The following is a 24,302-nucleotide window of genomic DNA, read 5'->3' as shown; positions in this document are numbered from 1 at the left end:
TGAAGCTCTCTAGATGCTGTTCTTGAGTTTATCTGAGGGCCACATGAAGTTTGAAGGGCTGTAGCTATTGACAATGCAGAAAGTTGCACTTTGTGGCTAAATTGCTGTCATTCTCAGTTATAATACCACTAACAGTTGACTGTGGAATATTTATTACAGAGGAAGTTTCATTGGCTGCTCCGTTATATGAATTTGTTCATCTCCAGTGGTGAAGATTTTGCATGTGGGAGTAACCGGTGGACCCTGAAGAAACCCACACAGGCACAAGAAACCCATATCCGCCTAAAATCCAACATTAAATTCTTGGGCTTTGAAACAGCAATGCTCCCCACTGCACCACGGTTTGCCCCTGCTATATAATATTATAGGTCTTAATCTAAATGTGAAATTAGAAAATAAATACAGCAATAATATATTAATGAATTAAATATCTGGCTCTTATTCCGTTTTGAGAGAATACACGACAGATCAATTACCCCTTGGGTGGACTGATGTTGCACTGGTCTTGCAACTCTTTCATCAGATCCTCAGTGCAGTTATATAGAGCTTTGCAGTGTGACTTTTGCAATGGTGGTCTGATTTGGCTCTGATAGAGCTCTTTCAGCTTTTAAAGCTCAGTATTGATCCAATGGTGAATCTTTTCTTATGGGCATTTTTTGTGGGGGCCCATTTCCTCATAAGAATGGAGAAACAATAAATACCTTACCTAGCTTTTAGTCATTAGGTGAAATACTTGATGACTATGTGTGCATATATGTTTGGGAATGTTTTACCGAACCAGTGCCCATAAAGCTCAGCCTTATCATGTGTTTTTTGGTTCATTTACTTACACTCCCAATGGCAGTATTTTACATTCAGTCTGTGTAGATGCTGAAAATGTCATCAGTCACACTCATCAGATCTGTATGGATAAATGGATAACTTCAAACTGCAACTTTTTTATGTATACACTAGGCAGACTAATATATACAGTAGGCCTATATATATATATATATATATATCATGTGACCATCAGAAGAGAGGCATATATTTTTCATGTCGAAGTATGTCCCTATACTTATTTAGTATATATATATATATATACATCTATATATTTATATATACTGATAAGCTATAACATTATGACCACTGCATACTAATGGCCTCCCTATTGCCGCCAAAGTATGCCACAGTAATGACCTTTGTGTCCTGACACCTTTTCACTGAAACCACCTTAACTTTTTCAGCAATCTGAGATAAAGGAGCTCTTCTATTGCACTGGACTAGCCTTTACTCCCCACATGCATCAATGAGCTTTGGCCACCCATTACCCTGTTGCCAGTTTACTGGTTTTCCTTCTTTGGACCACTTTTGGTATGTTAGTCCATTGCAGACTAGGATCACACAACAACAGCTGCAGTTTTGGAGTTTCCCTGACCGAGTCATCTAGCTATCACAATTTGGTGTTTGTACGCTTGTACAAATTATACCCTGTACAAGCGTACACACACCTTGCTAGTACTGAGTTAGCTCCCTTTTGCCTTAATAACTACCTTGATTTTTTCTGGCATGGGTTTAATAAGCTGCTAGAATCATTCCTTAGAGAGTTTGTGCCTTATTGACAGGATAGCATAAGACAGTTGCTACAGATATGTCAGCTGCACATCCATGATTTCAATCTCTTGTTCGACCACATCCCAAAAGGCGCTGTATTACATTTAGATTAGGTGACTTTGGAGACCACTTGAGTTAACTGTCATGTTCAAAAAAACAGTTTGCAACCAGTCTAATTATTAGTCAAATTATTGTCATACATCAAGCAAAGAAAACAACTAAGGAGGTTGCTGAAACTAGGTCTTGGTTCTGCAACATCATGTGCCCATACTGAATGGTGCTCAAGTTGTGAAAGAGTGGTTCAGGAAGTATGAGATCATTTTCACGCATGGATTGGCCACCACCAAGTCCAGATCTTACTCCACTGAGAATCTTTGAGATGTGTTATATTAGGCTTTACACAGTCGTCTGACTCTCCCATAATCAATCTTTGAGAGAAATGAATATGGCTCTGAGCTAAAATAAATGGAGTGAAATGAAGCTTAACAAAATGATGCCACAGCTGTAACCAAAGCAAAAGACTGTCCAACTAAATATTACTTTTGTCTTTTTTTTTTCTTTTGGCTGGGCAATGCATATGTATATGTATATATTTTTTTGCTTTAAATGTGCAGGTTTGTTTTCGCTCATTGCTCTCTCTCTCTCTCTCTCTCTGTGTCTCTCTCTCTTTCTCTCTCTGTCTCTTTCTCCTTTTGTTTTTCTGAAGAGATAACACAGTGTCTGACCCCCAAAGCTACAGATGATTCAGTCACCACCAATCCTTCCTGCATTTTGGAGAGCATGTCCTTCACATCACAGGAGGAGTGATTTATCAGCCATCAGATAGTTCTCAGGCCTCCAGCTGAACGCACTGATTACACAGCAAATTGCTCAGTGCTTTGCTGTATGAGCAAGTGCCATGTGGAATATAGATCCAGGAATGCTCGAAGTACAACTTTTCCCTGCCTGCACCACTTACACTGTGCACTTTTCTAATCATTGGTGTTAATTACATGCCTAATTCCATGCCTCTGTTAATATCATTTACAGGTTGTCCATAAAGATAAATAAAGACATGCATGCTAGAAAGGAATATTGTTTAAAATAACCCATGCTGGAGCTTTAGTTCAGGCTATACTATACAGTGTATAGTATTGGTGTATTGGTGTATTGGTATATAGTCAGGCATGCCAAAAATACTTGTCATGAATCCTGCTTGAACGATTTTCTTCTTCAAGTTAGAGTACCCATGCTGGAAATCAGAGTTTTGTTTATTTGTATCTGTATGGTGTGATTGCGAGAGTGTGAGGCACTTTTCGATTGCCCCAGTAATGAAATCTCTAATGGAGCTAATGAATGCAAACAGCATGTGGTATTAGGAGCCGGCGCATCCATGGTAAACGTCTCAAGACTCAAGGCAGAGACAGACACGCATTACTTTGCCTACAAATTGGTATAAAAAGCTAGCAAATGTCAGGATGACTGGAATAAGTGCTTAATTAAGTGAAGGTCATATTCAGTTGACTCTAGCTGGCATAGGGGAGCATATGTTTGTGTTTCAGCTGTCTATATTATAAACACTACCGAATTAGGCTCTGGTTGTGTGATGAAAAAAAAAATCCACAAAAAGAACCTTTTCTGGTGCTGTGGTCATTAAGAAGAGAACAGCCATTAATTTAGCAGTGTGTGGTTATCTCTGATAAAGTTCTTACTGGTTAAATTTTTTATGGTTTGCTACAATTGTTTTCAGAAATTTACTGAAGACCAGAAAAATTACACTCTCACTCATCGTCTATACCGCTTTATCCTGTACAGGGTCACAGGGGGCCTAGAGCCTATCCCAGGAGACTTAGGCCACGAGGATGGGTACACACTAGATGGGGTGCCGATCTATCACAGGTCACACTCTCATTCACACACTATGGGCATCTTGGAAACGTCAATTAGCCTAATCTGCATGTCTTTGGTCTGTAAGAGAAAATCAGACTAAACCCACCAAGGAAGGAAAGGAAACCCGTATTGTTAATTGTATTGTTACAGTTTCAGTAGTATGTTTATTAGAGAACTCAGCAGATTCATGACCTATGTATGCCTACTGCTCTTCCCACGAAATGGCCAGACACTCTTTTCCAACGGTGCTGTAATTTGACTGTCACACAGAGTGCTTCACCCTCCAGCACCTGAGATAAAATGGCCCACATTCTTCCCTCTGATGCATCTGTCTTTAACACAAAATGTAAAGAAAATCAGGCGAGGGTAGAAGGAAGGTCCTCCAGACAGCTGCTTTAATGATCACAAAGGGCTGTTGGCATTTCTCTGATCACTGGACACTGGAAGAAAGGAGTCAAGTTTAAAACTGCTCTCACATAAAAGACACAAAAAAATACAGGAAAAAGCCTTTTCCACTTCCCGTACCACAAGTAACAGAGGTTTAAACTATTTATTTCAACTTGTTTAGTGTTCGGTTATGGTTGTGTGGGTCAAATCTGGTGCAGCCTGGCTTGGACTGCATTTATTCCCAAAGATTGATAAAGAATACATTGTGTACCTCACATAAATGATTTGAGTTAGGATCTTTTCAGAGCCGTGCAACATACCAGGGAATATAGCTGACATGTTTTGGAAAAATTACACATGGAAATGATTCCAGCAAAATTTCTTCTTAGATTAATGAAAAAAAGAGTTATATGTCATAAACTACCCTACCAGTAAAACATCTAGACAGTTTGCAAATAAACTGTTTAAGAAAACATCTTGTTCATTTAGGTTCTTTTTATGAAGATAGTAGTATTACAAACTGATAAAGGAAATGTTGTGCATGTTTTCTTTGATTCATAAAGAGTGAATTTTGTGTGGTTTTGCTAAACCCTGTAACTCCACATAACACAGATTTTTCACAATGTAGAAAGCCGCTTGCAGGTGTTTGTGGTCATATTGGTATGCAATAGGTAAGTAGAAGGGTAAGTCAAAAATTATCAGCAATTCGGTTATATTAAACCTTCTATTGGCCACCCTGTCTTATTAGTGCTTTCTATTCAAAGCTATTGTCTCCCCAGTCACTGCTGTGCAGTTGTAAATGTGTTACATTAGTTTTTTTGTAACTGGGATGCAAGCAAAAATGGATGCCCCTCTTGTGATTTGTACAAAAGAAGAGCAGCATGCAGTGATTTTTTTTGTTTTGTTTTATTTTTTTGTAGTCTGACGGTGTATCTGATGCTGAAACAAGGCATGGAAAAGCATTAAAAGAAGCATTTGGATACCTGCAAACTAAATTTCTAACAATACCTCGAGGAAGGGGAAAGTTTCTTAAGAGAATCATTACTGGTGATAAGGGATGGATTCCTCACTACATGTCTGAGAGTAAACAGCAGTTTATTGAATGGAAACTTCCTCAATCGTCGATCAAGGAAAAGTTCAAAAGCCAACCATGTCTATATTGTTTGAGAAATATTACTGTAAGTGCTTCATGCTTTAAAAGAAGGAAATAAAAAGAAGAAGAAAAAGATTGATTAGTCAAAAAGTATATTGCACTAGAAAAAAACTTCACCACAGTGCTTACTGCTTACACATGCCGCATTGCTTTTTTAAGTACTGTAGCATGGTGCCCACAGACCACCCAAATCGCAATGCATTGGAGACTTCAAGTGACACATATGTATCTGTATACTATTGCTGTGGTACACAAAGTGTGTACATGTTCTTCATTTTGGCATCAACATTCCCTAATATCCATCAAATGTATTTTATTCATTTGACTTTACAGCAGGCAGTTTCATGTGACAGAAAGAAGCAACGAGATTAGCTTTTTACAACACGTCTGCTTTTGCTTTCAAATTCTGCCATATACTGTATTTGTCATGCCTTGAATATAAAAAAAAGGTTATATAGTGATTTTCACTTTAAACATTTTGTTACAGGTAGTTAAGCTTGTGTGCCAGAGAACAATTAGTTGTCAAAATATGTAAAATTCCTAAAATAGTGATTATCGTGTTTTGCTCTCAACCCTGCTTATATATACCTTGTATTGTCTAAAACCCACTTTAATGAAATTTAACAAATATGTATTCATCTATCTATGAAACTAGAGTGCTTTTAGTAAGCAGATTGTACTTAAAAACAACTTGTTACTCCCACAACAAAAGTTTTATTTACAACTGGAATTTTTAACTCAGCAGATGAGCAGATGTGTCCAATCTATGAATACCTACAGTAGTTAAACCCTACCACTGTTTGGGTCATTTGATATTGTTTTGCAGACACAGTGGAAATTCTTCAGTAATTGACTCCAGACTGCAACGGATCCAGGAGGGAGGACCTGTTATTGACCAAAGCTGTCCATGAAACCTGGGTCGAATGTACCTATCCTTCCGTTTACACAAATTAGTATTGAACGTGATTACTAATGGATAAAAATAATTACAGCATTGTGATTTTGTTTGATTACAAGTTGTTATGTGAAAAGCATTCCAACTCCTTCTGGGTAAAAAAAACTAGGGAGAGACTAAAAAAAAGCTATATTGTTTTTTTTTTTTCTAAATGATTCAGTTACATTGACTCTACTACAAAACAAAAAAAAAGAGAAGTTAATCTAGTACTGCCACTTAATTGTAAATTCAGTGTAACTGTGTATCTAATCTGTGTATCTAACTATAACGCTGTTAAGCACCAATAAATAACATTTCATGTGTTTTCCCAGTGGTGCTGAAATCGTTGCACCAGCATTTCAGGATGTGCAACAGCAGTGTTGGGGCTTTTAATGATCAGATTGCATATATATTTGAGCGAACCTTGCAACTGACCCTGCATGTTCTCCAGACATCTGCCAAGAAGAACTGACAGGCGTTGCAATGTGTGTGTACTTAGCCTTTGAGTCATCCACTTGGTCTTTTATCTGTGTTAACAAATCAAGTGATCTGCTAGTGTTTGCTGCTCTGTCTCGCTTTGCACCTGCAGTTACCGGGAGTTATGTGCATTATTTGCAGGCATTAGCCTGTAGCAAAGGCATAAATCTAAATCTTTAGTGCTTTAGTGTTGGTCATAGCAGCAAGTATGCTTATCTTTTACTCCGGTCAATGCTTTGAGTTGCTGTTGAGTGTCGCTCTTTCACCCATTTCATACATTGTAAAAAAGACCAGTCACTTGCTTGTGCTTAACCCATACCTTTATACATAATGATACCTTTAAATGGTTTAGGAATTCAATCATCTGTGTCAAGTTGAATATCAGCCATCAAGGGGGCATTTGCAACTGATGCTGAGTCAGACTCCTGTGTTAAGCATCAGGGACCATCTCTGTACTGTATGTAAGGTGTGTATAGGCTACTTAGGACCTCTTTTGCACTGCTGTAGAGCCACTAAGAGTTTTTGCATTTGGACTTGCATTACCTACAAGTCCTACAAGTCTACCTGAGTCTCCAATAACTACCTGGACTTCATATTTACATCAATTAACATTAACTGTTATAGCTAAACTGCCTGCCGTCTAACACACAGTATGAATGCAGATCAATTCCTGCTTTCTGTTTCACCAAAATGAGGATGGGTTCCCTGTTTTCCTTGCCACTGTCGCCCTCGGCTTGCTCACCAGGGATAATCTGATCATTCTGATTCATACGCATTCACATTCCATACAAACTAAATAATTTTTTTTATTGTGTAAAGCTGCTTTGCGACAATGACAATTGTTGAAATGCTATACAAATAAAATTGAATTGAATTGACTTTGTCTCTGAATTTAAACTCCAATGCGGTAAAAGTACTTGCTCTTCCAACTGACAACCTTTTAGTTGTTTCCTTTTGTTCCACTATAACACAGCAGTCCCTTGTCTCCTCAGTGAAGAGGACGGTCCTGAATAGCCTCAGAGACATAACGTAGGCATTGTTAAAAGCCTTATTCTCTGGTTAGTGCAATGGTCTGGGAGTTCCTGTAGCAAATGTTCAGCCCTGAAATAGGCTCATTATTTCAGTGTTAAATACACTTTCTTTGATGAAGTTCTGACTTGAAGAGGTTCTGGACTTTATTTACGCTTTACTAAAGAGTTACAATTTAGTTACTCTTTGTCTGCAGAATCCATGCTTGTCACATGCAAACGTGCTCCCACTAATAATTTATGAAGGGTTTTGAAATTGCAGGTTCGTCAGAGAGACCTTGGAACCTTAGGGAACTGAAGATGATTTGATGAATGAGAAAAAAATGAACAGAATTCTGGAAAAAAGTGTATTACTTCTTACTGTACTGTAAATGTCTCAAAAGTGCAACTAGAAGCAACAGTTTTGGAAATGCATATAGTTGTTAATATTTATTACAACATTTAGTACAACATTAAAATACCTCATTTGTATACATTTAGAAGTATCTATCTAATATATCTGCTGAAGGTATAGTAAAAAAAAAATTGTCTGAAAAATGTATTTCATCTTATACAGTATGTGGCTTTTAGCTTGGAGTATGTCCCTCATTAAGACTCATTAATACTTTTGCGGACATTAAATAATTAGATGTTAATGCAAACAGAGGAACGCAAAATAGGAATGTGTATTTACTCGAAGGATTGGATATTTACTTGAAGTATATTTGCGATCCATGTTCAAGAAGAAGGGAGAAGCAGTGTGATGAGAAACAGGTAGAGGAAATGAGTGCAGTACACATTAGCCAGAGATTGTTCACGTTGTGGACCTTGTCTACATTTTAATCCCTTAATGCTATAGGCAAAGTAATCTCCGACTCAGCCTCACACTGCAGTCGAGGGACTTTTTACTTCGTGTCATACTGGATACAGAAATAGTAGCTTGTGGTTCAGAAATAGAGTTTGAATGATAGAAAGAGAGAGCTGTAGACTAGTTATGGTTTCAGGGTCAGAAACTGAAGCCCTTTTGCAGGTAGAGTTAGAAGGCTAGATGCTGTTTACCGTGTTCCTGTCTTTCATTCTTTTTAAAAGCAGATAAAGCATTGCTTTGATATGCAGCCTCACGATGTAGCAATTAGGGCTATTGAAACACACAAAGCCAGCAATCTAAGACCATTTACATATCTGAGGTTTACCCAGGCAATTACATGGAGGGGCTTTACAAGGGGGCCCACCTGCATTTAAATTCACACAACACGGAAAGTACTTTGCGTAGTTTCATTAGAGAGGGTTTTTTTCCCCTAGATTTGTTGTTGCAGAGCTCAAAAATGAATCCAGTGCCAACCGAGCTGGAGTTGTTGCAAGGTGCCAGGGAAAAGACAGATATGTGGTGTACCAGTGCCACCTGTGGGCAAAAGTGAACAAAAGCAGAAAGTGTGGGGGGCGAATACTTATCTGTCACTAAACATTGATTTCATCAGTCATCCCCACTGATCATCTCAAGCATATGCATGCTATGTAGAATAATCCATGTTGACAGGAACTCTAGGAAGATCTGGTGTTTACATGAGCATGCACTAGGCCAGAGGTCCTGGAGGATAACCTATCCTGTACTTTTTAGTGTTTTCTTAAATCAGGTTTGTGTGCTGGGAGCTTGGGGGGAAAACTGTCTTAAATTGAAATCTACAGGGCAGGGGTCCTCCAGGACCTGAGTTGAGAACCACTGCACTAGACAGCACATCTGACACAGATTGTACAGTACAGCATTTCATAAACTGTGAGCAATATGTGGGGAATGGATCTCAGGTATGAGTACTCGGGTGTATTTTTGATCCCCTGGGTCCCCCTCCAGGCTTTTGTAGATTCTGTGAGATTTGGTATAATTCAAGTGTATATTCGTATTCCATTGATGCCTTCTTCGTGACTTTTTTTAGCCTTGATTTTTACTTGATGAAGTAAAGTCTTAAAGAAATATATCTAATTATACAAACTATAATTGCATGTATGTATGTATGTACGTATGTATGTGTCATAAAGAGATTTACTATATACAATCTTAGTATATTAAAGAAGAACAGCCATATCTTGATGCTATATGATGATGAGTTCCTCTGATTGTACCCTTTTGTTAAAGCCTCACTTAGAGTTACAAGACACATAATAGAGTCTTACATTAAGCTTTTCATTTACCAAATTCCAGACTTGTGGTATGCTAGAAAACATTTATCCAAGACACCATAAAATGGGGATCAATAAATTAACCCGGCTTCTCTTTGTATATACCAGAACCGATTGTGTAGAACTGGTTCAGGAGCCTACAGAGCCTTTCGTGTCCACAGTTGTGTTGCAAACTTCAAGGCCAATACCACATATGGCTCTTTGGAGTGCTTTTTTTATAACAAAAAAAAATTAAAAAAAACAGTCCTGACTGATCACAAAGAACAGAATATGCAAGCTTGAAGTGAAAGAGACTGACTGCTGCATTCAGGCTGAAGGTACTTAGTGCTTTGGGACAATTATTTTCCCATGTTTGTGCCACCACTTTCTTTCTTAATATTCATTTATGCGCCACCTGTTGTATGATTATTTCTGAATGAAGAGCCCTCAAACTGTTCGTTTGTCTTGTTGTGCCTGGAGACTGGCTAATAAACATACATCATCCCAGTGTGCAAGTTGTTCCCGGTGTTGATTTATGTATGTGACTGTAAAGAATATGCATGGTTATTTTCATGCATTTCATTTTTATGTTTGTGCATGAGTGTGTGGGTGTATTTTTCCTCCTGATTTCTGCGGAATACTGAATTCCTTTTCAGTGTGACCCAGCCAATGAAAATGGAGAACTTTGAATTCCTGTAAAAGCAGACTGGTTCACTGCAGCTCTGCTGGAAATAGTAACAGTTAACTGGAACTGACCCCTAACTAATGTTTTTTATCACATCTGTTGCAGTGACTTTGGCAGATGAGTGAGACTTAATAAGGGGGAATGTTACAGCAGCTACCAATGCTGAAGGTAAAATCAAAAAAAAAAAAAAAAAGAAGAAGAAGAAGAATGGTGAATTGAAAACATTATCATTTTAGTCATTACTGCATTTTATTAGGATAATGAAATGGATAATGGGGCAACGGTGTAGCTCATAGGCTTTAGATGTTGGAAGTTTATTGGGCTCATAAACAAGTCCACCTGTTTGTTTGTGTACTTGACTTTGGCGTTGGATAATTGTACATGTAAGTCAGAAAAACTTGGAGTTAATTGATGTAATGTGCCTCATTAGTCAATTAGAAAAGAAAACACGTCGTCTCAATGTCATGATGACTTCCAGATGAACGTCACCCTCCGTCTACTCTGCACAACGTTCATTTCTCTGTCAGAAAAAGAGAGGGAGAAGAAAGAGGAGGAGAGAGTGCCAGGAAGAGGAGGATGGAGTTTGGTGTATGTGTGTGTGCGTGTGTGTGTGTGTTTGTGTGTGCATTTGTGTGTGTGTGTGAGAGAGAGAGAGAGAGAGAGAGAGAGTAATGTGCAGGCAGTAGTATGTGTTCATTGTCTGGGTTCAGACTCTTGTGCTCTACATTATTGACAATAAGAGGAAACCTTAAAGACAAAGGAGAGCATGGAGACCAGCTTGGCCCTGGTGATTTTATCCTTGGTCCTCTGTCATCTGTCCATCTCATCTGCACTGCACTCTCGGAGAGGTAAATACAAAAAAAAACTATAAGACTAACACAGAAAACTATATTGTGACTTATTTGGTTATTAAAATATTTGTGTGCCATTTTACTCACACCTGCGCATGAACAAGAGAAATTTATTCTCAGATTTTTCAATATAATAAAATTAGATATTGCCTCCAGAAAATAGTTTCATAGGTATTTAATTTTGGAAACTCCAGGGTTGATTTTAATATGAAAACAGATCTGCTTCTGGCTGCCTTTTTCCCCCCATTCTTTTTTTTTTTTTTTTTTTTTCATCGTGACCAGATCCTTGAATTGTTCTGTTATGCCTGGATCCAGGACTGTATCAACAAAAAGTCTTGCTGCTTCTTTGGAATCCAAACTGCTTTCATAAATGCATCAATGTTCCAATAAATAAACACATCCACAGTGTCCCAAGCCAAAGTAGTGTCTGCAGTGTCTGTTAATGGCTGTTAGAAAGGATGAGGCATGTGGAACACCTTAATCTCAATCCCTGTGAAAATAAAAACATATTTGCATGAACAATAAACAAAACAAAGCACTTGCATTTTTTTATTACAACTGAAAGCATAAATGAAAACGGTGTTGTGTATCCACAGAAAAAGAGGTAGTTCAAAAAGATTATAGAATTGTTATATTATTGTCTGGCAAAAAAAAAAGTGACTGAATGTAATATTTCAATATATGATATGAAATATGGCTGTGTCACCAGAGATGAAAAGAAAAATCCATAGATGTAATTACCTGGTCATTCAGTACTGTATATTCGGCTAGTCAGCTGTCTTAACTTTATTGCCAAATAATTTGGATTGAGATCATACCACTGCCTCCAGAGCCTTGTACAGTGGGCATGATGGGTGCATAGTGATATGTGCTTCCCCTCGTACCCTGACATGGCAATGCTTGGGATAGAATCAATCCTTCCCATGTGTCCTGGAATATCTGTGAGCCTCCGCATATTAATCATATACAATGTCTTGGAAATCGACCCCACCCACTAAGAAATGTGATATGTTGACATTGGGCATGAGGCAGGGTACACCCTGGACAGGGTGCCAATCCATCGCAGGGCACACACACACATACACACACTCACACACCCATTCACACACTAAAGGCAATTTAGGCATGGCAATTAGTCTAACCTGCATATCCTTGGACTGTGGGAGGAAACCGGAGTACCTGGAGGAAACCCACCAAGCACAGGGAGAACATGCAAACTCCATGCACACAGAGACGGGAATCGAGTCTGGCCGGGAATCGAACCTGGACCCTGGAGATGCAAGGCGACAGTGCTAGACACTACACCACCGTGCCGTCCTCTCACTCACTCATTCTGAAAAAAAAAATCTGAATCTATTATCACTAAATCTATTTTTTCAGATCGAGCAAATGAGAGAAGGCTCATGCATACTGATTTATCCTGTGCTCAGTGTGCCTGTCACTTTTCTTAGTGGACAGGGTTGATTCCCATGATATTGTTTATGATTGTGGGTGTTAGGGATCACTGCTATCAATACTCAGAAGGTGACCAGATCTTTCGTGAGACAATCTTTGTCAATGTAGACTCATTAGACCACATGACATTTTTTCCATTGCTCCAAACTCCAAAGCCTTTTTTTTTCCTGATTAGTCTCACTAACAAGTAACACTATGCGTTCTTGTCAAATTGTCTGGAAATACTTTTACTTTCACTTTGAAACCCAGCTGTGATTTCTATTGCTGAGTTTTTCTCTACAGCTTAACCAAACAGGGATCATCAAACGTGATCTCCAATTGCAGTGAAGTTGAAGGTTGAGTACTGTCCTTTCAGGTTTTTAAAATGCTTAGGACAGTTCTTAACCCAGTTCCAGTAATTTTATTTGATTGATGGGGTCCCTTCTGAAATATTGACTCTTTTGGCCAGGCTACTAAAGAAATTTGAAAATATAAAACATACTCTGAGTAATTTAACACACTTTTGTTGGCTACATAATTCCATTTCTGTTCTGTCACAATTTCAATGTCTTCCCTATTTATATACAATGTTGAAAAGAAAAAAAATAAATGAAAAAATAAGGTGTTCCAACTTTTAACAGGTACTGTACATTGTTATATATTTATCCTGAATGACAGAATGAAATTGTCAATGTGTTTAGTGTTACCTCTTAGAGTAGTTTTAATGAGATGCCTGAATGTGACATTTGGCTAAAAGGCGTAGTAAATTACAGATGTGCTTCCTGGATATTAAACTCTGAAATACTTTTTTTTTTTTTTTGGAAAGGCATTCTCCAGCTCTTGCTCATAAGCACATATTCAACAGTAATCCTTCATACTGTATTGTATCACCCAAAAATTTCAAACTAGTCATTCTGGATTTGAAATCCCATTTTAAGGTGTTATATATTATACTAAGGTGTACACTTATACTCATTTTATTTGAGCCAGAACTTATTACTGGCACTGTTAGTATTATAGGGTCATTCAATCTTCAATCCATTCAGAGGATTACTAGCCATTCACGGATGTGTGTCAGCTCACATGCACATGAAAGATGGTAGAGAGAGGTTTTTTTTAAGTGATATAACAATGTGAACAGCAGCTTAAAAAATTCAGTACTTTATGAAAGAAAATTTGATTCGTCTGCCCAGGGTAACTTTTTCAACTTTATTGCTCTGTGGTGTAATTCTGATGCTCATGTGCCCATCGTAGGTGCTTCGAGTGGTGGACATGGGTCAGCACGGGCACTCTGACTAGCACCATACACAGCAAGCTGGAATGGATTGTGTTGTGATTTCTTTCTATCATAGCTAACATTTTCATCAATTTGAGCTACAGTAACTCTTCTGAGTGATCAGACCAGACAAGTTAGCCTTCTTTTTTCATACACATCAATGAGCCTTGGGCACCAATGACACTGTCACCAGTTTACTACTTGTCTTACTTCGTACCACTTTTGGTAGATACTTTCTCCTGCACACCCACAAGACCTGCTGTTTTGGTGATGACCGTCATACAGTAGTTTGGCTCTTAAATAAAGTGGTTCAGGTCCTTATGCTTGCCCATGTTTTGCTTCTATTATCAGCTTTGAGCCAAGTTTAAAAATATTATTCACTTCACCTGTCATCATTATGATTGATTGGTGTATGTGGTTTGTTGGCTGCATGTGTCTTAAAGGAAGCATGTGATAAGTATTGTATTGTTCGTTTATTTCATCATAAAATTATATGGTTTAAAGAAAAGAAAATGATGCATGTGACTTTAAGAAAGCAGGGTGATTGGCCTTGATTTCATGACTTGTGCTCTTGAATTCTGCTTAGTCTGTGAGAATGCTCAAATGCTCAAAGCAAGAAAAAAACATTTGCTAGAACGTTGTGTTTATACATTTAATTTTACACTCATAAATCACCAAAATAAAACAATATCTGTAATTTAAGCTAGATTAGTATTGTTGCTTTGTCTTCTTTTTAAAGAATCACAAGCTATGCAGTGTAGCAAATATATTTAAAACCTAATAATCTGACTATATATATATATATATATATATATATAAAGCCAGTAGATTGTGAATGTATTGGAGACATAGTATACTACACAACATCAGGTAAAAAAGGCCATTACATTATACATTATGCAATGAACATATATATTGAGAAAGAAATCATTCATGATAAATATAAATCAGTGTACAGTACATGTCAAAAGTTTGGACACACCTTATTATTCCGTGTTTCTTTTTTTAACATTCTATATTCAACTCATCCCAACCCATCTCAACTGGATTTAGATTGGGTGATTGTGGGGACCAGGTCATCTAATGCAGCACTGTGTCACACTCCTTCTTGGACAAATATCTCTTTTATAAAGAGGTGTGTTTGGGGTCATTGTCCAGTTGGAAAACAAAAAATGCTCCCACTAGGTGCCAACCAGATGGGATAGTATGTCACTGCAAAATGCCTAATGTAGCCATACTACTTAAGTGTGCCTTCAATTTTGGCTAAGAGTGTCACCAGCAATGTACCTTCACACCTATACCTCCTTCTTCGTGCTTTACAGTCAGAACCATGTACAGTATTAAGGAACTGTCTGTTCACTCTCTCTAACAAAGACATGGCGGTTAGACACAACAATATCTAATTTAGACTAATCAGACCAAAAGACAGTTTTTCACTGATCCAATGTTCATTCCTTGTTTTTCTTGGCCCAAGGAGTCTCTTTTGCTTGTTGTTCTTCCAGTGTAATAGTTTCTTTGATGCAGTTTGACCACAATTTTGTCACCAGTCTTTACTTAACTAAGTATTTCTTCCCATAATATGGATTTGCACAGTAGTTGTAGAAGCACTAATAGACTGCCACCCTCTGCACAAGACAACCGATGGTTTAAAGCACATTAAAAAGGCAAGAAATGTCACATATTAACTTTTGACAAAGTACACATGAACTAAAAAACCATGGTACCAAGCTGTCATAAAAGCTAATTGTTGCTACTTATAAAATCTAAAACATTTTCTGGGTTGTTTAACATTTTTCTTTTTTACTATATAATTCTTTCATAATTTGTATGTCTTCAGTATTAATGTACAATGTTGAAAATAATAAATAAATAGATAAAAACACTGAAGGAGAAGAAGTGTCCAAACTTTCGACTGGTAGTGTATGTTTTACCATCAAAAGCTGAGGGAACATCAGTGCCTGTGTATTTGATGAGGAGCAGACACAGTCCTTAGAAGCCTGCCACACAGATGCCTGTTTGCTTTGTAGTGGACCATCTGCATAACATGAGAAGCATGTTGTGACCTAGGAGCAGATGAGGCATCTCCTAGTAAAACCTGGTTGCCGACAGCCACAACCTGTTATGTATTCCCTGCAGTCATTCTGTCAGCTCTCACCATATGGTTTAAATGTTCAGGTTTGATGTGTAAAGAGAACAAAGAAAATGTGGTACCACGAACATGCAGTGACCTTTGATCTTTTCCTTCTCAGTACTGTACCCATCTGCCTTTAGAGTGAAAAGAGGAACTCCAGCTCTGCTCAATCCCACTATTCAGAGATCAGTGGAGGATGCCAACCTGCTTTATGAGGTACTCTTCATCCAGCCCTCTCACCATCAAGTGTGGAACCCAAGCCAGTTTAAATTGAAACGAATGACGAATGTTGATTTGGGTGGCAGGGTGGCTTAGTGTTTAGCCCTGTAGTCTTGCCCCAGATTTGATTTCAGCCACGGGGTCTGTGGGCAGGTTGCCTGTTTTCCCCATGCTTGGTGGGTTTCCTCTGTGTACTCTGGTTTCCTCCCACAGTCCAAAGCCATGCAGATATGCAGATTGGGCTAATTGCTCTTAGGTTCCACTGCTTTGCTCATGTTTATGTGTAGCAATTCCACTGCCCTCCTTAAGGAGAAGGAAGTTAACGGGAGGTAGCCAGATTGGGCTAATTTAAACCTACTTTGCGGCTACCAAGGGGCAGTTTTATAACAAGTAACCTGAATATAATAGTGCAGTCATTTGTATTGTAAAATATATCGCATTATGTGGGGGTACTCTAAAAATTCACTTGAAACTAAGCAATAGGATAAATCAAATGTCACTTCATTTTGTTTATGGCTGTGCGCTTAATATCATCCCATGATACCAAACTCCCTTTTGCACTGTGGGTAATGGTGGTTTAGCCTGACTGCATTCAAATAAATAAAAAAAAATTATTTGAATATACACGACCATACACATGATATACAGTAAAATGCTTATACAACTGTTCATGACCTAAAAAATAAAAATAGGGTAGAGTGGAAAGAGGATAGGTTAGAGAGGATTTTATTGACCTGTGATCATGACCTGTGAACAGCTTATACTAATTTGATGCTGCAAGAATGGTCCAGGCTGGTTTGGCTGTTGTGGTGTGTTGTGTTGTTTTTTTGTGATGAGCATGCATGTTTTTTTAACTAAGCACCGCTACCTGTTAGTTAGCACTGTTTTTTTTTTTTTACTAGAGCATTGCTACCTGATAGTTAACACAGTTTTTATTAGCTAAGCACTGCTACCTGTTAGTTACACCGTTTTTTTACTAAGCACCGCTACCTGCTAGTTACACTGTTTTTTTTTTGTTTTTTTTCTAAGCACCACTTAGTTAGTTAACACTCACTCACTCGCGGGGGCCTGAAGCCTATCCCAGGAGGCTTAGGGCACGAGGCAGGGTACACCCTGGCCACTTTGCCAATCAATCGCAGGGCACATAGACATACACACAATCACACACCCTTGCACACACTACAGGCAATTTGAGAATGCCAATTAGCCTAACCTGCATATCTTTAGACTGTGGGAGGAAACCGGAGTACCCGGAAGAAACCCACCAAGCACAGGGAGAACATGCAAACTTCATGCACACAGAGACGGGAATCGAGACTGGCTGGGAATGGAACCCGGACCCTGGAGGCGACAGTGCTAACCACTACACCACCTAGTGCCTTAGTTAACACTAGAGTTTTTTTTTTTTTTTTTTTTTTTTTTTACTAAGCACCGCTACCTGTTTGTTAGCACTGTTTTTTTTGTCTTGTTTTTAGCTAAGCACTGCTACCTGTGTTAGTTAGCACTGGTATGTGCATGGTAGTTGGCTAGTATTGCAATTCTTCAATTCAATAGTCTTTACAGATTATTTTTATTTCTTTGGACTTTGTAAAACTATGCTGAAGGCATCCAAGATAAGCAATCATCTCATATTAACAGCTGATATTGAGATGAGTTTGTTCTTGATATAAAAGATATATAGTCGCTCAGATGAGGAATGCTTAGTAAGCCATTCGAGAATATTAGGCAACACAACTTGTTTACTGATAAAATTCATTTCAACTGAGTTGGTCCTGCCAGTGCTGACTCAATGGTTACAGCCATGACACAAACAAACCTAATCATTTAGCTAAAGGCTGTAAACATGTAAAGGAATGTTGAAACGATATGCAAACTAGCTGCAAGTGGACCATTAGCTGCAGCGTAAGAATAACTTGTCAGGATCTAGTACTGTTTACGCTGCATAGAAACAGGCAGTCGATGTAAACGGATACAGGAAAACAAATATTTACAGGTTTATGGTGACTCTGAAGATTCCAATGGTCCTGGGCAACTTTGGTGTATAGTCTGTTTGTCGATATTATAACTACTCTATACCACACTGGTTTACCTGATAACATGTTATAAGCCCTGAAATATGCTACAGTATTGTCAGGTTATTATTTATTGTTCCAGTACACACAAAAAAGCCAAAATGTAGATTACAAATTGTCACATATCCATGTTCAGACTACAGTAAACACACTATTCTGACCTTGACCATAAGTCAAGTTATAAGACAAGTTAGTTACTGTAATACACAATATGACCTAAGTATGTGGACACCTGACCATCGCACTGTTGTGTGGCTCTTTCCCAAACTGGAACTAAGCAGTTCCTTGAACCTGTTCCAGCATGACAATGCCCCTAAGTAAGCTCTGATGTCATGGTTTGCCAAGGTTCGAGTGGAGGTTGAGTTTGCCCCAGTATCCTCAGTGAAGCCCATTCTAAAAGTACTAATGTGGATTACATCAGAATTGGATGCGTATGGATGTGATAGTCAGGTGTGCACAAACATTTGGTCTTATAGTGTACACTTTTTAAGACAAATGATTATATCAGGATTGTCTAGATCACAGATGTCAAACTTGAGTATAAATCATTCAGCCCTTATGAACTTACCGTGGCACCCACGACACTATCTATAATTAACACCAGACCCGTAGCATAGCAACCACCTGCATTCCACATATTCCACACTGGCTTTTCTCTTCACAGGGCTGCAGCACTGCTTAAAACCAGAGCTTACAGTATCTGCACGTCCGAGATAGGTATTAACAACATATCTGCCAAGTAAATATTGGTAACTTGGTACATATTGAACTGTTCATCATTTGCAAAATTACACCAGACATAGAGTGTAGAGGAATAACACGTTTGTGAATGACTAACATGTTAAAACTGATGTCAGTCAACTTCTCCATCGGTTATAGGACACTAGACTCAGTAACAGCAGTTTTCTGCATTAGCCCTACCATCACGCTTCTCTGTGACAGTAGTTTTGAGAGAGTTCTTTTTAAATTATTGTTTTGACTATATTTCTTGAGGATTTTAAGGAAAAAAAATCACTCTGTAATTATTTATCTACCAAACTATTAAATTTTTCCTCCACTTATCTGCTGTGTGCTGCTTACTCAAATTTATTTTTGATTTTTTCATTATATAAAGGATGTCTCCTTGCATGTGTATGTGTGTGTGTATGTCAGGTGGTGTGGTCGGGGCTGAATGTGGAAGAAGAGAAAGGGGTGCTCCGTGTGGCTGATGAGGAACTTGCATCTCTCAGAAGGCTGAAGCCTCTAGAGGTAGTGTGTGAGGACATTCTCCCGAGAACACTCTCAGACATCCGGCGTCTCTGCCATCATCTGGAACAGCACCGGGGACGTCTGAGCAAGGAGGACTTTGAGCGAACCGTACTTACCATGGTGTACACGGCTCAGCGGCTAGCACAGAGCAGCCTCGCCCATCAGAGGGAGCTGTGGGCCGATGCACTGGTGCAGCTTTATAAAACTATTAAAAAAGATCTGGGAGCAAAGTGACGGCACTCACAAAAACAACCACAATAGTGTACTATCACACTAATGCACAAGAGTATATGTCAAAATAGCAAGCCTCTATTCCACTGCGCTAACATTGTATACCAATTTAAGAAGCATATCTTTAAAATCTAATAGTGGGCTTTTTGACGCTATTCCTCTCACTTACTGACTGATTCTGAAAGTATGAGGTCATAGGTTTGAACAAGACAAAAACAAGTTTAACAGCATCACCAGCCCTTTTAAGGAGCACCAGGAGAAAAACACCATCAGCTTAAACCAGATTAACCTAACCTGACCTCTGGTAGTTCCAATTTTAATTTCTAGTAATGTTTCTGTTTCCCTTATGCACAATTAATAATGATATAAAAAATTAAACAGCTAAATTCTAACTCTCCCTATTGAAACATTTATCCTTAGATGTTGAAATGCCTTGATCTGCACTTACCGGACAGAATAACAGGAGCACCTACATGTCTGCACTCTTGCAATTATCCAGTCAGGCAATCATGTGGCAACAAATATCACAAAGTGTTGGTGATGTAAGAGTTATAATTATTGTTCACATCAGTGTCAAATATTAATGAATAGGGCTGTGTGCTGTAATATAATATCCACATCCTGATCAGCCATGTCACAGTATGCTTGACTAGAACTGACTAGCACTAGGCTGACTATAAGCCTTGGATATGATATAGTCCACTTAATTCTTACAATGGTAAAATCTTAACTTTTATTTTAAAGATTTCAATTTTATATTAGTATAGTTTAGATTTATATTAATTTAAATGTTATTATGAACAAAAAGTATATTTTTGATAACAAGCCCTTGGGGAAAGATAATAATGAGAAACTAGTAGAACATTTGTGGCATGAACATTTTTATGAGATTTGCACTTTTAAGAAAACAAAAAAGTACGTTTTTGTCAAGAAAATTACTATGTTTTGCATATGTGAAAAAACAAATTTTTTTTTATTTCCACTATATTTATTCTTTTTTTGTATTAAAAACACCCTGTTTAGCTAAAAATGTGATCAACAGTCATTTTAGGACTTTCAAGCCACCTTCTCAACTCTAAACAACTTTAGCACTTTGCTGAATACATAACAATATACAGTACATGTATATTGCATTTGCTTTTGGATATATATTACCTAATGCACTTCCTTTGCTGTTATAATTCTATTCCTGTCTATCTTTAGGAACATCTAAATTCTTTGTAATATTTTTTCAAATATGTTAACATATAACATGTTATAATCATTTATTAATTATATGACATCTAGAAACATCTATAGTAATAACAAGCTGTTACAATTAATACAGTAGGCATCTATAGTTCCTTTGAGTGTTAATGCCCTTCACAGAAAAATGTGCAAAAGTCAAGCTTTTTTTTTTTAGGCCTATATGTTCCACGATTATCGACACTTCAAAGGAACATTTTAAATAAACATACATTGTTTCCAAAAAAATCTTTTTTGTATGTTTTATGCTGTGTGGTTTAAATATGAAGCTCTGGAGATGTTTGAAAGTGCTTCCAACCAGAGGTATTTACTAAAATGTGATGCCTGAATTCCAGCAGAATTACAGTCAACAGTGCGTGTGAGACGAAACCAGCGTTTTTTTTTTTGTTTTTTTTGTTTTTTTATGATGATGATTATGATGATTCTCAACCATTATCTGCTGTACACACAATATCAAAGGGGCTAATTTCGGGAATGTTTCTGCTAAGCACCAGGATATTTCAGCCCTAAAACCTGGTTGCCAGTGTACATTTTGTCCTCCTGAAAGTTGATGGTAGCCAACCTAAGCTGTTTTCATGCAAGAATAATGAAACAGCTTTGAAACACTTTATAAATAGAAGAAAAACACATACTCCATGGAAGGAGGATTCCTCAAGGTAAAACATTTTAAGGGATTCTGGCAATGTTTCTGTTCTTTTTTTTATTATTATTCCTATCTGAAAGTAAGATCCTGAATTCCGTCATTGTGTAATAACTTCTGTCGTATTTGCCCTGGCGCAGTATATAAAACAGTAATTCTTAAGAATTGAGAGTTTTATAACATTGTCCCTGGAACATAAAACTGAAAGGAGTTGGAAGACAACTAGGACATATTGATCACTCAGGTTGATGAAAAGGGCTGGAGTAGGAGTTCGACATGACATTTTTAATAAGTTACTCACTTGGGGCATAAGATAAGAACTTTGTTATGTGTACCCTGTAAAAATATTTCTTGAAACTGCACCTGAACTGTCCAGTAGTTTTGAACAAAACTGTCCGTGCAGTCCTTTATTTAGTCGTAGACTCTCGGTTAAAAATCTTAATGATGCAAAATTATGGGAACATGTAGAAATAATGAAATGGATGGCACGGTGGTGTAGCACTGTGGCCTCGCCCCTTCAAGGTCAAGGGTTTGAGTCCCACTTTTATTTCTGTGCATGTGGAGTTTGCATGTTCTCCTTGTGCTTGATGAGTCTCTTTCAGGTTTCCTGTCCCTGTCCAAAGACAGGCAAATTAGGATCTGTATGTCTGTCTTCAGTCATCCTGGTCATAGTATGCCAATAATAATATTCAGTGGCAGCTGGACTTTCATGAAGTCTTCTACAGTTCACAAAGTAGAAATAACTGTGAAAACCTCTTCAGAAAAAACTGCATTGTAAGTAGATGATAAGCAACATAAAAAATGTTTATGTTCCATTTGTTTTTCTTGCCCGTCTGTTGCTGACGTGCTCCTACTGGATCTTTTTTAGTGGATTTAAAAAAAAGCTTAGGTTGGATAGCCACAGCTTTTGTGAGATTCTTTGATGTGTTTGTGTGCCTTCGCCTTCCCCTCCACCCTTGTGGGTGCATTCTGAGTGAAGAGTTCTGTTTACTCCTAGTTCTTGCTCCAAAAAAGTCAAAAGGTAAATATTGATTTATGTGTGGGTTTCCTGTATACTTCAATGCTGAGGTTTCTGTCACCTCCAATGTGAAATTGTCCAGATAATTCCCAACTAAGTGAACTTGATGTTACAACTTGATGTTATAACACTAATGCGTTTAAGCTTCCACTTCCTCTGTTTTAATTATTGGCCCGAGTGTCATCCACATACTGTAGGTGAAACAGTGACTTAGTGTAATTCCTGTGAAAGGGCTTTGCTCTCCATGTAGAGATGAAACTATGGCACAGCTCTGTTTCTGTCTATACAAAACTCAAGGCATTTGAAACAAGTGGTAGCCCAGTAAAAGTCCAGGTGGGCATCTATGCGGTCTGGGATGAGTTTGGTTCTGTTGGAAAAAATGGACTGTCATTTAATATCTGTCATGGATTTGACTGCCTCAGCTGTGGAAAGGCATGTGAAGAGTGGAGTGACATGGTGGGTTACCATGGTTTCATCGAGTCCAGTTTAGGTTTTTAAACCTTGTTTAAAAAAAACCTTAGTTGTTGATGTGTATAGTGTTGCCAACAAGGGGAGGCTATTATTGTGGCCAGATGTTTGGAATTGATGTAATTACCTGAGCTGATGCCATTGAAAATGGGTCTGAGTGGAGTTCTAGTGTATACTGAGAGGTCTATATGTGAATAGGGTAATTTCTCAAAGTTACACGTGATAGTATAAGGCTTAATAAATGACTTTTTATTTTTTTTGTGTGTTGACAGTCTAGCCCCTTTTTTTATAGATGTCACTGAATCCCCGTTTACACTGTTTACACCTTCTTTAAACTATGACTCATATCCGATTTAAGTGTTTACACTTGCCATACCATCTGAAACATCGCGCCTACTTAAAGGGAGGTTCTTGCGCTACACACTAGCCAAGAAAGACGGAAGCGAAATATGCTTGATGCTAGCTCTGCGATATATGCAAAGTTCTCAAAATGTCACCATGGTTTTGAAACGGAGGAGGGGTGGGAAAACGCCATAATTGCAGCCTGTGCATATGCTTCATTCACCAAATACTGATTTCTAAATGTTATTTAGCCTTTTCCTCTTCCATGTCACCTGTGATGTTATCATTCCACACGCACTTCCACCGGAGAATAACATTACGTCATTAAACCGCAAATAAACTGCAGTTTTAATGACGTACAGTCACAATGCCTCAGAAATGCCTCACAATGCCTCAGAAAATCATATCTGTCTGTTTACACGACAATCACATTAGCACATATCTGATTTATATTTTATTTATTTCCACATATGAAGGAGGCCTGAAACCGATCTCAAAATATCGGAATGCATTCATTTTTTTCCTGTTTACATGGACATAGAACATACCTGATATGTGTCACATATGAGCAAAAATTCGGAATTGGGTCACATTTACCTGACAGTGGTAAGTGTGTAGCTTAAGACCTCGCCTTAAAGACACATATGTAGCAGGGTCTTTGAGTAGACAGGCAACCTTCGTATGGTAGTTCTTCATGTTCAGGCATTGCATCTCCATATTCTCATTTTTCTCAATAGCTGCCTTCATTTTTTGGATGGTTGTTGGAAGTGGATGTTTTAGCACTAACAAGAGCAGCTAATACCTTCACCTTGAGTTGCTGTGACCCTGGTTTTATCGGTTTGGTTCCTCTAATGGCTGACTGAAATGA

At 38.1% G+C, this 24,302-nt stretch overlaps 1 protein-coding gene across 2 annotated transcripts; it reads left to right on the top strand.

Moving 5' to 3' along the window:
* Nucleotides 1-10,907: 10,907 nt before the first annotated feature.
* On the top strand, nt 10,908-21,194 carry LOC128539423 (protein FAM180A). 2 transcript variants are annotated; one of them, XR_008364678.1, is made up of 4 exons: nt 10,908-11,107; nt 16,070-16,167; nt 19,395-20,025; nt 20,142-21,194. XR_008364678.1 is itself a non-coding variant. In XM_053510670.1 (3 exons), exons 1-3 carry the CDS (start codon nt 11,026-11,028, stop codon nt 19,722-19,724), a joined length of 510 nt encoding a protein of 169 aa, XP_053366645.1. In that variant the 5' UTR covers nt 10,908-11,025; the 3' UTR covers nt 19,725-21,194. The 2 variants fall into 2 exon arrangements, 1 of the variants encoding a protein (XP_053366645.1); XM_053510670.1 differs by having other exon boundaries at nt 19,395-21,194.
* Nucleotides 21,195-24,302: the final 3,108 nt, after the last annotated feature.

This window comes from Clarias gariepinus, chromosome 2 (assembly GCF_024256425.1).
Source record: "Clarias gariepinus isolate MV-2021 ecotype Netherlands chromosome 2, CGAR_prim_01v2, whole genome shotgun sequence".
Classification (NCBI taxonomy): Eukaryota; Metazoa; Chordata; class Actinopteri; order Siluriformes; family Clariidae; genus Clarias; species Clarias gariepinus.
This window is presented reverse-complemented; position numbering and strand designations above follow the sequence as displayed.

Excerpts from the sequence above, each read along its gene's own strand:
- LOC128539423 (XM_053510670.1), top strand. The coding sequence starts at position 11,026 with ATGGAGACCAGCTTGGCCCTGGTGATTTTATCCTTGGTCCTCTGTCAT. Across the intron at positions 11,108-16,069 it reads TGCACTGCACTCTCGGAGAG|TACTGTACCCATCTGCCTTT; the intron begins GTAAATACAAAA and ends TTTCCTTCTCAG. Across the intron at positions 16,168-19,394 it reads ATGCCAACCTGCTTTATGAG|GTGGTGTGGTCGGGGCTGAA; the intron begins GTACTCTTCATC and ends TGTGTATGTCAG.